The sequence below is a fragment of the Xyrauchen texanus genome, chromosome 35 (assembly GCF_025860055.1).
Source record: "Xyrauchen texanus isolate HMW12.3.18 chromosome 35, RBS_HiC_50CHRs, whole genome shotgun sequence".
Taxonomy (NCBI): Eukaryota; Metazoa; Chordata; class Actinopteri; order Cypriniformes; family Catostomidae; genus Xyrauchen; species Xyrauchen texanus.
This window is the reverse complement of record NC_068310.1, coordinates 30188721-30202783: the sequence shown is the minus strand read 5'-3', so window position 1 is coordinate 30202783 and position 14063 is coordinate 30188721. Positions and strand designations below refer to the sequence as shown.

Below are 14063 nucleotides of genomic sequence, written 5' to 3'. Positions count from 1 at the left end.
TTTTTTTATGAGATTGTGTTGCACTGAATGTGGTATATAAAACCATATTTTTAAATTTGACGTTCACTGAAAATAACATGACGGCTGTTGCAGAATTCCTCGGAAGAAAAGACCAAGGCTACGGTCAGTGTGGATTCAGCGCTGATTTTACTCAGGCAAGATGTTTTTGGATACGTGTGAATTTAACAAATGGACCCACTTTATATTAGGTGTTTTTAACTACTTTATACTTACATTTAAAGTACCTGCATTTACACTGTTAACCCTAACTCTTCTTCTATACCTACATGTACAGTACTTCAATCTTAGTAGCAGCATCTTAAGCGCAGCTACTGTCAAACAGTCATGCCATTTTAAACATTCATGAATGAAACCATTTGCTCACAGGTCCGGTAGTGTTTAACTGCCCCGTATTTTAACAACAGTTCCTTTGCAAAGCTTGAATCATATTATGACTGGTTCACAAGCAATCCACGCTGATATCAGCTGAAAACGCATACAATCCACACTGAATTGCAAATGTAATACAATCCATGGCGATGTTGGGTGCTTTAACAGGCCAAAGCAGAGATGCTGGTCTTCACAGGAGAGACATCTCACACATCTTCTGTGTTTGTTTACACACAGAATGGCATGTGTTTCTCCCAGTCAGTGGCAGCAGCAGAATGAGACGAGTTTTTAAAAGTTGCCCTTGTACCGCTCTTAAAATGTGGCACAGATCACACTCTAGTGCATGTTTACAAAAGATCAAGAAATAAAAATAGCCAGCAAAACAGCCAAATAGCAAAGAGCAAGATGAAACAGGATGGGGGTCTCCTTTTTAGAGTTCTAACTTTACATTGCGTCTTCTAAAAGTAGCACGAAATGCATGATACGTTCAAAGCCATTCATCTAGTGCATGCTTGCATAGAAAAGCATTTAAATCCTGATAGACACATGAAGGTGTCCTGTGTAAGTCTTCTTTGGTGTAGATGAATCTACCATGACAGGCCCTCCCTTCACCTGTGTGACAGAGTACCAGTGGGCTGGGCTAAGGGAGAAACATTGTAAAAGTAGGGGTTTCTTTTGCTGACGTATTGTTCTTTGAGATATCACAAAACACACATTCCAAATGAGCCATTTCAACAGCCTGGTTAAAAGAAATGCTCTTTTTCAATTAAGGAGGAAGTTTTCAGTACTAAAACTTACAGTATATTTTTATAGTTCAATTACCTCTTATATGTCAAAACATCAAGGAAACTCGCATAATGTAAAGTGGTACCAAACAAATGAACCTCCAAATTGCGTGCCCATCTCTGCTGTTGTGTCCTCACCTAGAAAATGTTGCTATGTTACAGGAAGGAAAGGTGGTGCTTGGAGGACCTGGTAGTTACTTCTGGCAAGGTTTGGCATTTAAAGTATAAACACTAATTTAATTTACACTTAAAATGAACCATGGTAATTCCAAAAGTACCATGGTAATAACATGCTTTAAAGTACCTTGGGATACCATTTAAATACCATGGTACAAGAATATGGCAATCATTCAGGATAATTGTATATATTAAAGAACAGTAGTATTATCATCTGATACCATCACTGTTCCATGGTACTGCCATAGTAGAAATGTATGATTTACAAACAACCGTTTTGGTTAAAAAGCTGCTTACACAGACCTTCACCACATTCATAAGAAAACGGTCCTCAAAATGTGTATATTTACATCTATTATTTGCTCTGACTGATAGCTAAATGTCAATATCTCTATGCCATCTCTAGGACAAGTGATCACTGCAGTAAAACAAGACATTGTCAAGGCTTATTATCCTGGATTCTTCTTAACATCAGTGCATGGCCAGATTCAAACCAGACAGAAAAAAGAGATCACCTTTGATGACAACTACATGGGTAAGAGTTTCCAGTCCTCTCTCATTAGCAATCTGGGTTAACTTGTTGAGGTTGATGTAACATGAGGGTGAGTAAATGAGTAAATGATGACTGAATAATTTTTTTTTAGGTGAACTATCCCTTTAAGGGTGGAAATTTTGTATTTCACAATTGCTTATCACTTTTCTCTGTGTTGCAGGTTACTCTGTGGCTGTGGGCGAATTCAGCGGCGATGATGATGAAGGTAAATGTTATGACCTGAAAGAAGAAAACGACTACATCACACTCTAGTCTCTGTTAGTTTAGAATACTTTAAATTAGTTTGACTATATCGTGATGCCATTTTGATTGCATTCATGTAAAACAAGGAATTAATTCAGTGTAGTTGCTCCTGACTGATTATTACCGCAGATAATGATTAATATCATCATTTGGCATTTGAATAGCCATAGACGGATATGTTAAATTCAAACACTGTTTGTAGAACCTTTTAAAGGAAGTGTTATGATTATACCCACTTTACGGTTCCATTTCACTTAAACAAATGTGAAAATACAGCTCTTGGAGTGATTTGGGCTCGGATCGCCAGATTTCCTTTGGAAGCCACACATTTCCATGTTTCCACTGCTAAGTCTTTCTCTGTCCTTATTCTATTTTTCTCTCTCTTGCTCACTCTTTTTTTGTTTTATTTTGTTTTGCCTGCTCTCTGTCTTTAGACTTTGTGACAGGAGTTCCCAGAGGAGTAAGACTGCACGGACAGGTGAGAGGAAGTGCCTATACCACTGTCTAAGAGAGTCCCTTTATTGTGACTTTTAGCCATATAACTCGATGGTAAATTATGTAAAGGAAATTTTAGTTTGTTGTTTGTATTTTCAGGTTTCTATTCTCAATGGTTCTCTGGATAAGCTGAAGACCTTCACTGGTGAGCAGGTAAGTTCGATTAACATCTGCCAACATCTGATGATAAACCTACAGATTACAGCTTTAAGTGTATGGCAGTAGAATACTAAAATAAGGCTGTGCTGGTAACCTAAAAGAACACAGTGGGCATAAAAATTTATTTTATTTTTTTCATGAAAATTAAGCTGAACAAGCATGTTTGTGGCTTAAGTGTCAAACTGCTGTATAGGCACTAAAAGATGCAAAGTGAAAGATTTTCACTCTTAATTGTAACTGTTTGTAGTAGTTTACACTATGTCCGTTTTCTTTTGCAAAGTTGTACTATTCTAGAACAGCAACTATTATTTGATGAAGTGACACATCATCGAAGACGTAAACAGTAGTTATGTAATTCATTCTGCTTTGCAAAGCTTCATCCCACCATGACATTTCTCAAACCGTAACACAGTGATGATATAAGCAAAATAATCTCCTTCACAAGTCTCTTTAAAGTGGGTTTTAGTGCTCTGTGGTAAGCAGTAAAGGACTATTATTGGAGGCGAGAGCTTACAGGCAAATTTTCCTTAAACGAGCGCCACGGTTTTGCAAATGAAAATTGTCGGAGGCCTCTAACTGCTCTGATTGCCTCAGCTGAGTAAATACAATCAAAAAGCAGTTGTGTGTTCAGATCTGAATTATCAAAAAACTCTATTCATCTACTAAAATAAAATAACCATTGAAGGGAATGTCAGTGTGTGCCTTAGGCAAAAGGATGCAAAGTTACTGTCCATGTGACATTCATATGTAGTTTATGTATAGTTTATTGTTCTCCTTAAAGAATGAGATGCTAATATGCACAACTAGTCAATAGTTTGGACGCACTTGACTGAATTTGTTTCTCATGCTCTTAAAACGTTTTTTGATTTAAAGGCTTGTTTAAATGCTTGATTAGTATCAAAGATATAAATTGCTTGTGCATTTATTTTAAAAAACGAACAATTCTAATGGATGATTTGGACTGGAAAGTAAATGAATGGCAGAAAACAAGTGTCCAGTATACGTGGGAACTCATTCAATGCCGTTTAAAAAGCATCCCTGGTGGCACCTCATGAAGCTGGTTAAGCAAATGTTTAGAGTTTAGAGCTGTAATCTAGACTTTGAAGATGCTAAAATGTAAGAATGTTTTGTTTAACACAGAATATGTTATTGTGAGTCAGGCATGTCCAGACTTCTGAATCACCATGTACACTATTATTCAAATCAATTAAGTGTCTAGGATAACAGTGGTTAGATATCTGTTCAGCAGATTTTGTCAAGAAGAACATCTGACCTGTACATCAGTTGTTTGGCATTTAAATAATGCAATTATTCACAAATGTTTCAGATGGGATCCTATTATGGCTATGCAGTGGCCGCTACAGACATTAACAATGATGGGTAAGTCACCATGTTGAGGTTTAGTTGCATTAAATCATAACATAAAGTTCATACCATTGGCTAATTGACTCCACAGTGTTCAATAGATGATTAGATAGATTTAGCAGTTCTGTGAGAATTTTTTAGTTGTTAAATTTGTGGTTGATGACACCCAGGATGACAGATCTTCTGGTTGGTGCTCCCATGTTCATGGTTCGTGACTCTGATGGGAGGTTGGAGGAGTTGGGTCGGGTCTACGTGTACCTGCAGAACGGACCTCTGGATCTCACCCCTCAGCTACCTCACCTCACTGGCACACAGACGTTCGGCCGGTTTGGCAGCTCCATCACACCTCTAGGGGACCTTAATCAAGATGGCTACAATGGTGAGAGTACATCCATCCATTCAGCCATCCGTTTAAAAAATATAAATTAATAGGTGGATTTTTTTTCTTAATTTCTCTGTTTACATTCAATTGTTCGTTCTTCTATCATCATATTCTTTTGTTTCCATCTATGGCAGATGTGGCCATCAGTTGTCCATTCGGTGGGGAAAATAAACAAGGATTGGTCCTAATTTATAACGGGCACGCTGCAGGACTCTGGAACAAGCCGTCTCAGGTGATCGCTGGTCAATGGGCTTCAGCCATGCCGTCAGCTGTGCCTGCCAGTTTTGGTTATGCCCTCCGTGGAGGAAAGGACTTGGATAGCAATGGCTACCCAGGTAAGAACAGAAAATTATGGGTCGTTCACACCGAATGTTGCATCCATCTGTGCTGTTTTAAAAAATAAATTATCTATAAAATATGCGCTAGATGGACATTTTTGAACGTTGTTGATTTACATACATTTTTTTTAGTGCAAGAACATATTCACTTAAAGAAAGATATAGGGTTCTTGTTCATGAGTGAGGAGCATGAGTTTGACAGACGGATCGGTGCAGTGCCTCCTCAATGCGGTTCTGCAATGCGGTCGCTGCACCAGACCATGGTGGTAAAAAAATAATCTGAGCCTGAAGGCAAAGCTCTCAATTTACCAGTTTATGTTCCAACCCTCTCCTATATTCATGAGCTTTAGGTAGTGAACGAAAGAATAAGATTGCAGATACAAGCGGCCGAAATTAGCTTGCTTCGCAGGGTGGCAGGGCTCACCCTAAGGGATAAGGTGTAAAGCTCGACATCCAGGAGGGGCTCAGAGTAGAGCTGCTGCTCCTCAATGTTGAACGGAGCCAGTTGAGGTGGTTCGGGCATCTGATTAGGATGCCTTCCTGCTAAGTTGTTCCGGGTATGTCCAACTGGGAGGAGGCCGTGGGGAAGACCCAGAAAACACACTAGAGGGATCATATCTTTCAGCTGACCTGGGAACACCTTGGGATCCCCCAGGATGTGCTGGAGGATGGGGCCAGGGAAAAGGAGTATGGGCTGCTATGCTTGGTCTGCTGCCAATGCAACCCAGTCCCGGAAAAGCGGTTGAAGATGGATGGATGGATGGAGGAACACATTCAGTGTTACAACAACATTCAGTGTTAACAACTGCTACCACAGTTTAACAACATGCGACTTAACATAATCTGATACAATTTTCCCATTTCTCTTTTTCTGCAGATCTCATTGTTGGTGCATTTGGTGCAGATACTGCATTTCTTTACAGGTCAGATTTAGTTTTTTCATAATGTAAAATTCTGATAAAGACAGCTCAAGAATTTAATGAACTGGATCTTTTGTCTTTTTATACCTTTCCAGGTCTCGTCCTATTGTAAACACCAGCGCAACCCTAAGTGTTTACCCAACTATGATTAATCCAGAGGAGAAAGTCTGCACCATAAACCAGGGGAATGAGACCATGCACGTGTCCTGGTATGTCTGCCAGTGTTTTATTCCTGGTTTACAGCTGTAAATGGACATTATAAGACCTTACACTGAGTTTATCCGAACTTCGAGTGAGAGCTGATTTTCGAGTGATTCAACGAGCAGTTGTATTTGAAAAGTTAACATCATGATTATACCATTTGTAAAATGTTTGATACTAAACAACACTTAACAATACTAAATAGCAGGGCCTGGTAGCTAAGCGACTATTGACGCTAACTACCGCCCCTGGTGTCGCGAGTTCGAATCCAGGGCATGCTGAGTGACTCCAGCTAGGTCTCCTAAGTAACCAAATTGGCCCGGTTGCTAGGGAGGGTAGAGTCACATATGGGTAACCTCCTCGTGGTTGCTATAATGTATGGTTTTCGCTCTCAGTGGGGCGTGTGGTGAGTTGTGCGTGGATGCCGCAGAGAATAGTGTGAAGCCTCCACCAGCGCTATGTCTCCACGGTAATGTGCTCAACAAGCCACGTGATAAGATAAGTGGATTTATGGTCTCAGACGTGGGGGCAACTGAGATTTGTCCTCCGCCACCCAGATTAGGCGAGTCACTACGATACCACAAAGACTTGGAGCGCATTGGGAATTGGGCATTCCAAACTGGGGAGAAATAGGTAGAAAATAAAAAACAACAATACTAAAAATCGAATTGTTATAAATATAGGTTACTTGAATATATCCACAGGATTTGGATGTTGGGTTGGGGCATGTGAAAGGGTGTAGTTATGCTGTCAGCAAAAACCTTTCAAAATGGCTTGGACATGCTACGCTGGTTGAGCGCGAGCCAGGAAGTTAGTGAAAAGCATGAAATGGTCTTTTTCCACCTCTGTGACGTGTGTTTTTTAAAAATATGCATCCTAGTATCTGTAGAGGAGAAGGAAATTCTGCTGGGCAGTACTCCATCTGACGTGAAATGTCTGTCTCTCCGCCTGTTCGGTTTTATGCAGGAAAAGTTTGTATACACATGTCTTAATTACAACACGTTGCTTGGAGATGGGGGCTTTTGGGGGAAGTTGGAGAGAGTAGCTTTGAATGAGATATTGTTTAGTGGTGGAACACAGCTGGGAAACATCAGGGCGTATTGAGCTGCACATGCATGTGAGCTAACACACACACACACACACACACGCGTATGAAGAAAAGTATACTTAGGCTTATAAACACACATAGGAGCACATTTAATTTAGCCTGGATTGTAAGTTTTTGTCTCGCTTCACTCTGCCCCTTTTGTATCTGGTTTCTTTTGTATTTTTTTCCTTTCCTTAGTTACCTTTTCTATTTGTTTGAAAATTCTTCTCTTTCTTTCTAATGAATGTACAAACAAACAAACAAACAAACAAACTTTTAAATGAACTAATGAACAAACTTTTTAACAAACTTTAGAAGTAACAAACATTTTACTGAACTAAAACTTTTTAACAAACTTTTGAACGAGCTTTCGAACAAACAATCTTTCATACTTTGTTCAAACTTTGTGTCTAAATGTTTTCTTTCTTTCTAACTTTTTTGGTTTTCTTTCCAACTATCAGACTGCATTTCAAACTTTCTTTACAACTTTTAAACTTTTTGTAATAAAACATTCTTTAAAAATTTTCTTTGTTTTTTGTGTTGAACTTCTTTAAACTTTTTTTAGAACTAATTTGTTCTATAAAATGTACTTTCTATTGAACTGTCCGTATCAAATTTTCTTTTTTTTTTTTTTAGAACTGTCCTTCTATAAAACATTCAATCTTCCTTACAAAATTTTGATTTTCCTTTCAAGCTTTCTTTAGCTTGGTTGTCTTTTTTCTCTTTTATTTCTCTTTTTTTTTTTCTCTCAGTCAGATACACTGCTACATTGTCACTCTAGTGTCACATATCATAAAAAGATTCTTAAAGACTTCCTTTTTGAGTACATTAGAATAGTTTCCAGCACGCTGATATTGAACAAGGACAACTTCTTAATTCAGCGTCCTGTCTGAAGACATATTCTGATGCCTCATACGATCCAATATACAGTAATTAACTGTAGTCTTCATTCAAACTGTCAATCCATGTAAAATAGGTAACTTAATAGAAATGGGCTTGATAGCCAGAGAAGTGTAATGAGAATCATTGTTATAAATTCACTTCATCTCTCATCATTTGTCTGCTCTGCCTCTTACAGCGTCAACCTGAGCCTCTGCCTCTCAGCCAATGGGAAACACCTACCAAATAATCTCGGTAAGCCAGCAGGACACATCTGCTTCTGTTTACCCACCTATAGGAGCTCCATTGCGAAGTCATTTGAAGGTGTTTTCACACTGGGATCTGAGAGCAGTTTGCACTCAGGCCCTTTGTAGTGAACTCAGACCATCTTGGGAGTTGATATTAGCCTCTTATTTTTATGGTGATAACAGAATGAAGAGAAAAATCTAGTTGGCCAAACACAGTTTTATGCAAAGATGAAGATTTGAGGGTTTTACCCAGGCCACCTTATGCTTACTGTTAATTTTTTTTATTAAATAATAAAAAAATTACTATTTCATAATAATAATCTAATAATACATTTAAGAAGAATTAGTATTATATGTTAATATCATTTTGCATCTTACTGAGGTGGTATTGGGAACCTTAAATGCATGCTGCCGATTGTTTTGGTGCAGATTTGAGTGAGATTACAGTGTTCATATACTGTCTGCACAACCTAAAACAAATCTACTTTCTTTTTTGGTCTCTGACTGTGCCTTACCTACCTTTTCTGTTCCAATTCCATCAATAAGCCATTCTTTGTCCATATACAACCTTTACAATGTAATTATTTGTAATTACTTCCCTGTACACGGCCATATGCCCTGCCATTACAGGCCTAGACTACGTGTGAAGAATAACACCTAATACATGCTACCATATCCAAGCACAGGTGCCCAACACACATCAGAATGAAGCTCCAAACACACCCAAATTCCTTCATGCCCTCATGGCTTTTGATCAGAAACATAATGTTTTTTTTCTTATAAGTCTTCTCTTCAGGAGTTGGATCATGATAAAACTTTGAAGAAAAAAAAATGTGGACAATTTTCTACACTTGCCAGGCAAAAAGGTCCACTCTGACCAGTAGACTTTGAGATTAAATATTTAGTGCTATGTCAGCATAGCTCTTGCTTTGCACCTGTGTATGAAGAGCCAACGTGAAGGTATCATGCCCTTAAACTTCTAAAAAATATCTGTGAATGTGTGTGTTATAGAGTTTAACATTGATGTTCAGCTGGACCGTCTGAAATTGCAACAGAAGGGGGCCGTACGGAGAGCTTTGTTTTTAGACACCCAGCTACCCAGTCTACAGAGAACACTAAATGTGCAAAATGGAGACAGGGTCTGCAGTGAAACCAAGATCTACCTGCGGGTGAGAATCAGCCATCCATCCATCCATCCATCCATCCATCCATTTTAAATATACTTTTGAAAGGCTCCATTTATTTAAAAAATTGTGCACCTTTAAGTAAATTTTTTTTGTTTCTTAGTACAAGTATTAAAAGTTAGTTGAGGATAAGTAAGATAAGTGACGCTGATGCGCCAAGAGACGCTACTATTAATGGCAAATAATGCACTGCTGGATTAAGAGTGTCATCTCGCTCTGCTTTCTGACCGTTCTCACCAACTCCCATTCTGTTTTCCTCTCTGACTGAGTGCAGGATGAGAAGGAGTTCAGGGATAAACTGTCTCCGATCTTCATTGCGCTCAACTTTAGCCTGAATCCACAAGCTGCGGCAGACAGACACGGCCTGAGACCCATCCTCAACTACCAGACAGCAGAGATCATTGAACAGAAAGTATGTACATCTGATGTCACACTGTGGCCCTAAATAATTTTGGACACTTAAAAGAATAAAAAAATAGCCTTTTTTTTTTTTTTTACCCTCAAGGAGCAATGCAGTCCTTCCTTTTCTATGGCACTGATTGACCCAGATCTATAAATTTCTCATTTCTTGAGGGGGGAAGACCCCCCCCCCACCCCCCCCCATTTTCAAAACACACATCTGGGAAGTTCTCCAAATTGTCTGGAAAGCCATTTCAGAGTAGGGGGGAAAGTGAACGGTGTACGGTGAAGAACTTTTCACTGTCCCATCAGGAGTAGCTTGCTGGGCTTTGTGGAAACTCCACAAAGTATAGAGTGTAGAGTGCTTTAGAGATGTTAGACTGCCCTAAAACATTGTCTATCCTCACCATATATAGAAACATTCTAATCAGAGATCTTAGAAACATTGCAAATGGAGTGATTTCCTCAGACTTTCCTATATTTAAGCCAGAATGATTTAAGTGTTTTCATTCATATCAAAGCTCAATTGTAGCTCATATGTGGTCTTTATTTACATAGGACTATCGATCTATGGTTATGAATATGTCTCTGTGGGCTGACAAAGGCTTTGTGTTTTTGGTAATGCTAAAGCCTGCTGTGGAGTTTGGGGTGGTAGCACACTTGGCCAATTCACCTAAGCCAATACAACTTGCACATTGTAAGACATTGTGGGGGACCTTGTGTCAGAAGTGGACATGGTATTTTAGAGTAACACACATATATTTTTAAGTTTCAATGGAACATTTAAATATTACATATTTTGTTTCAATGGATGTGCATGTGTCCATTTAGTCTCCCTATGTGTGTTGCATTTTGGGTACAGTGGCTGCTTTACTTTGTGCTGTATTGCTTGATTTGCAAGGGCACTGATGCTTTGCACCAGATCTGATCTCAAAATTAGATCTCATTTGAGTTGTAAGAGCAAATTTTAGTTAACACACATGGGTAAATGACATAATGATATTTTATTTTGTCAGAATTTATGAGGTTAATTGGTAACACTACAATAAGGTTGCATTTGTTGACATTAGTTAACTACTTTAGTTACGGTGCATTCAGAAAGTATTCAGACGGCCATTTTTAGGTCTCCAGAGATATTCGATTGGGTTCAGGGACATTCAATGGGCCACTCAAGGACATTCACAGAGTTGTCCCTAAGCCACACTTGCATTGACTTGGCTGTGTGCGTAGGGTCATTGTCCTGTTGGAAGGTGAACATTCGGCCCAGTCTGAGGTCCTGAGCACTCTGGACAAGGTTTTATTAAGGATATCTCTGTATTTTGCTTTCTTTCAACCATAACCAGTCCCCCAGTCCCTGCTGCTGTAAAACACCCCCACAGCATGATGCTACCACCACCATGTTTCACCGCTGGGATGGTATTGCGCAGATGATGAGTAGTGCCTGGTGTCCTCCAGATATGATGCTTAGAATTGTGGCCAAACAGTTCAATCTTTATTTTTTATTAGACCAGAGAATATTTTTACAGTCTGAGAGTCCTTTTAGGTGCTTTTTTGTGTCTTGCACTGAGGAGAGGCTTCCGTCTGGCCACTCTTCCATAAAGCCCAGATCGGTGGAGTTTTGCAGTGATGGTTGTCCTTTTGCAAGTTTCTCCCATCAAATTAAAGTTTCTTTTAATAGCACACTTGAAAACAACAAATGTTGACCAAGTGCTGCACAAAACTGACCAACATATAATAAATAGCACAATAAGATTAAAATAAAATAACACCATAAGATGATACTGCAAAATATGTTACAATGACTCATAAGCAAGGGAGAACAGGTGGGTCTTTAGATTAGACTCAAAAAGATCTAAGGTTGGACAAGACCAATCGAAGAACGATCACCATAGTTTTAATCCTTTGGTAAACCCATCTCCACACATGAGATGGGTTTACACACACCAGAGTTACCATCTGTTTCTTGGTCACCTCTCTTACCAAGGCCCTTCTTCCCTGATTGCTCAGTTTGGCCAGGCAGTCAGCTCTAGGAAGATTCCTGGTTGTTCCAAACTTCCATTTAAGAATTATGGAGGCCACTGTGCTCTTGTTATGGAGGCCACTGTGCTCTTGTCTCACTGTAGTCCTTGTTTTTACCTTAAAATATGCAACTGAAGTTAACTTTTTTGATGACTCATGATTGAGTTTTAAGAAAGTATTTAAATACCTTTTACTTCATGGTTTCACCACTTTTTAATTATTAAATAAAATTTGTGAAAACATGCTATAAATGTTTATTAAAGACAACATGGCACAAAGATTAAAATTCTAATAGTTGACACGTGTTTTAAAAATATTTAAAGATTCCAAATTTTTATCTCCACACTTCTTTATTTGTCAATGATCTACATGGCGAAATCTGCACTAAAACCTTGTGCTATTGCATTCAGAAGAATTATATTACCTTCAGGGTGTGCAATTCGTGTGAAGTAAATGCATTCGTATTGCGTATAGATTGAAATATTTCGGATCCCCCTTTTGGTTAATGTTGGGATAGTTCTAGTTATCCAGGTTGATGTCCTCCAGTTTGTTGACCCAACCATGCTGTTTGCAGACCACCAGACTTCCATAAACACTTGGCTTGGTGGTTTTGGCTTTGGATCAGCTTTCTTTGACATATTCACATGTGACCCTTCTACATCTCATATCTGCAGTCTTCTAATTGTTTGGTTGCAGCAAAGAACCCAAACAGCCCTGATCTTTCCAGGAGGCTCGAAGCAGCCCGATACAGGCCTGTAGGGAGCTGTGGAAAGTGGTGGCCGCCCACATTGGTTGTAATTAGAGCTTGAAACTGACTGATTACAGGGAAGCCACTTTGCCCTTTCTAATCTCCCTATTCTATTTCTTATCCTCATCGTCATGTTGCATCATTCTCGCACATGTCCGTGTAACGCAGTCAGGAGGAAGCAATTAGCCCTGGCTCTTTTTCCTTTTATGTCTTAAGAGTCTTTCATGAGTTATGTGGAGTTTGAATCCCCCCCATTACTCATTAATGCGCATGTACTTTATGCAATAGCCTATATTTATTTATTTATTTATTTATTTATTTATTTGTGTGTGGTGAGTTGGGTGGTGCGGTTGAGGGTCGGCAGCCACTGATGTGGATGTTGGTGGCTGACCGAGGGCTTATGTTACGGCTGTAGCTCTTTATCCCTTTGAGCAAATGTTATATGATTGTAGAACTCATACACATCTGCTCTCCAGCCCCAAAATTCATTCAGCAACATTTACTAATCTAAAAGTTCACATGTGCTTGTCTGAGGAAAAATGTTTACTAATCTATACGGTAATGTTTATGGCAGCAGACACATTTAAGAGCTTTCAGACTAGGGGTGCTTTTTGCTATGCAATACTAGAAGCTTGTTTTAACTTGAAACAGCATTTTAAAAATGCAAAACTCCTGCGTGTGACGCTGAAAAAAACTGTGAGACCCAGTGCAATGGTCAAAGATGTCCATTTAGTGTGCATGCATAAGGTTTGGGTATACTTCTCCCACATGGTTGAGCACCCAGCCTTTCAAAGTATACTCTTTTGACAGTGAGCGAATATGAACATGTTTGAAGCACTACGACTGCTTTGTGGTAGTCTTATAGTACAGTCAACTGCAGGCGTTGTGTGGGGTTAGTCCACACAGTTAGGACTGTCTACACATCGAGAAAATCTGAAATGCACATGGACATGCAGACTGTGCACGTTCCAACCTGCAATGCAGACAACCGAAGTATACTTTGGCCTTTACATAAAAAAACAATTAAACCATGCAAATGGATGCAGAAACATGTTCGGTTTGAGCAGCTTCTTAAGCTGCTACTGTCATAAAATACAATAAATGACAATGGATTTTGAAGTGTGAAAAATTACTATCCATTGTTATACTTTTAAACATCGTGTGCTAATACATAACCTCAACAGGCTATTTATAACATGGCGACCTGTAGTTTAAAAACATGGAGTATCTTGATTTTTTTTTTTAGGCTACTGTGTGTCTACATTGATCCGTATACATTTGAAAACGTTCGTGTTTTCGTTTTCGAAACTCCGTCCACACTGCCGATTTTAAAGTGTTTTCCAAAAGATGCTTGTCCACACTGAAATTTATCGCACAACCTCGTCATGTTTGGCGGTTCTAATGCTATAAAGATGATATCTTTTGCTGCATCTGGTGAGTGGTCAATGGACAATGTTGCTGCCCCTTTCCCCAGTGAATGCAAGGAGCGTG

General features: G+C 39.1%; 1 protein-coding gene across 1 annotated transcript in view; it reads left to right on the top strand.

Annotated features, from left to right (window-relative positions):
* The window catches only part of LOC127628515 (integrin alpha-5-like), a 69674-nt gene that overhangs the window by 28738 nt on the left and 26873 nt on the right, over positions 1–14063 (top strand). The window contains exons 5-18 of the mRNA XM_052105309.1: positions 94–155; positions 1338–1383; positions 1759–1887; positions 2066–2110; positions 2583–2626; positions 2743–2796; positions 4130–4182; positions 4338–4546; positions 4684–4884; positions 5765–5810; positions 5903–6016; positions 8174–8229; positions 9234–9391; positions 9681–9818. Coding sequence (XP_051961269.1) covers positions 94–155; positions 1338–1383; positions 1759–1887; positions 2066–2110; positions 2583–2626; positions 2743–2796; positions 4130–4182; positions 4338–4546; positions 4684–4884; positions 5765–5810; positions 5903–6016; positions 8174–8229; positions 9234–9391; positions 9681–9818 — 1355 coding nt within the window. The remainder of the gene's footprint in view (positions 1–93; positions 156–1337; positions 1384–1758; positions 1888–2065; positions 2111–2582; positions 2627–2742; positions 2797–4129; positions 4183–4337; positions 4547–4683; positions 4885–5764; positions 5811–5902; positions 6017–8173; positions 8230–9233; positions 9392–9680; positions 9819–14063) is intronic.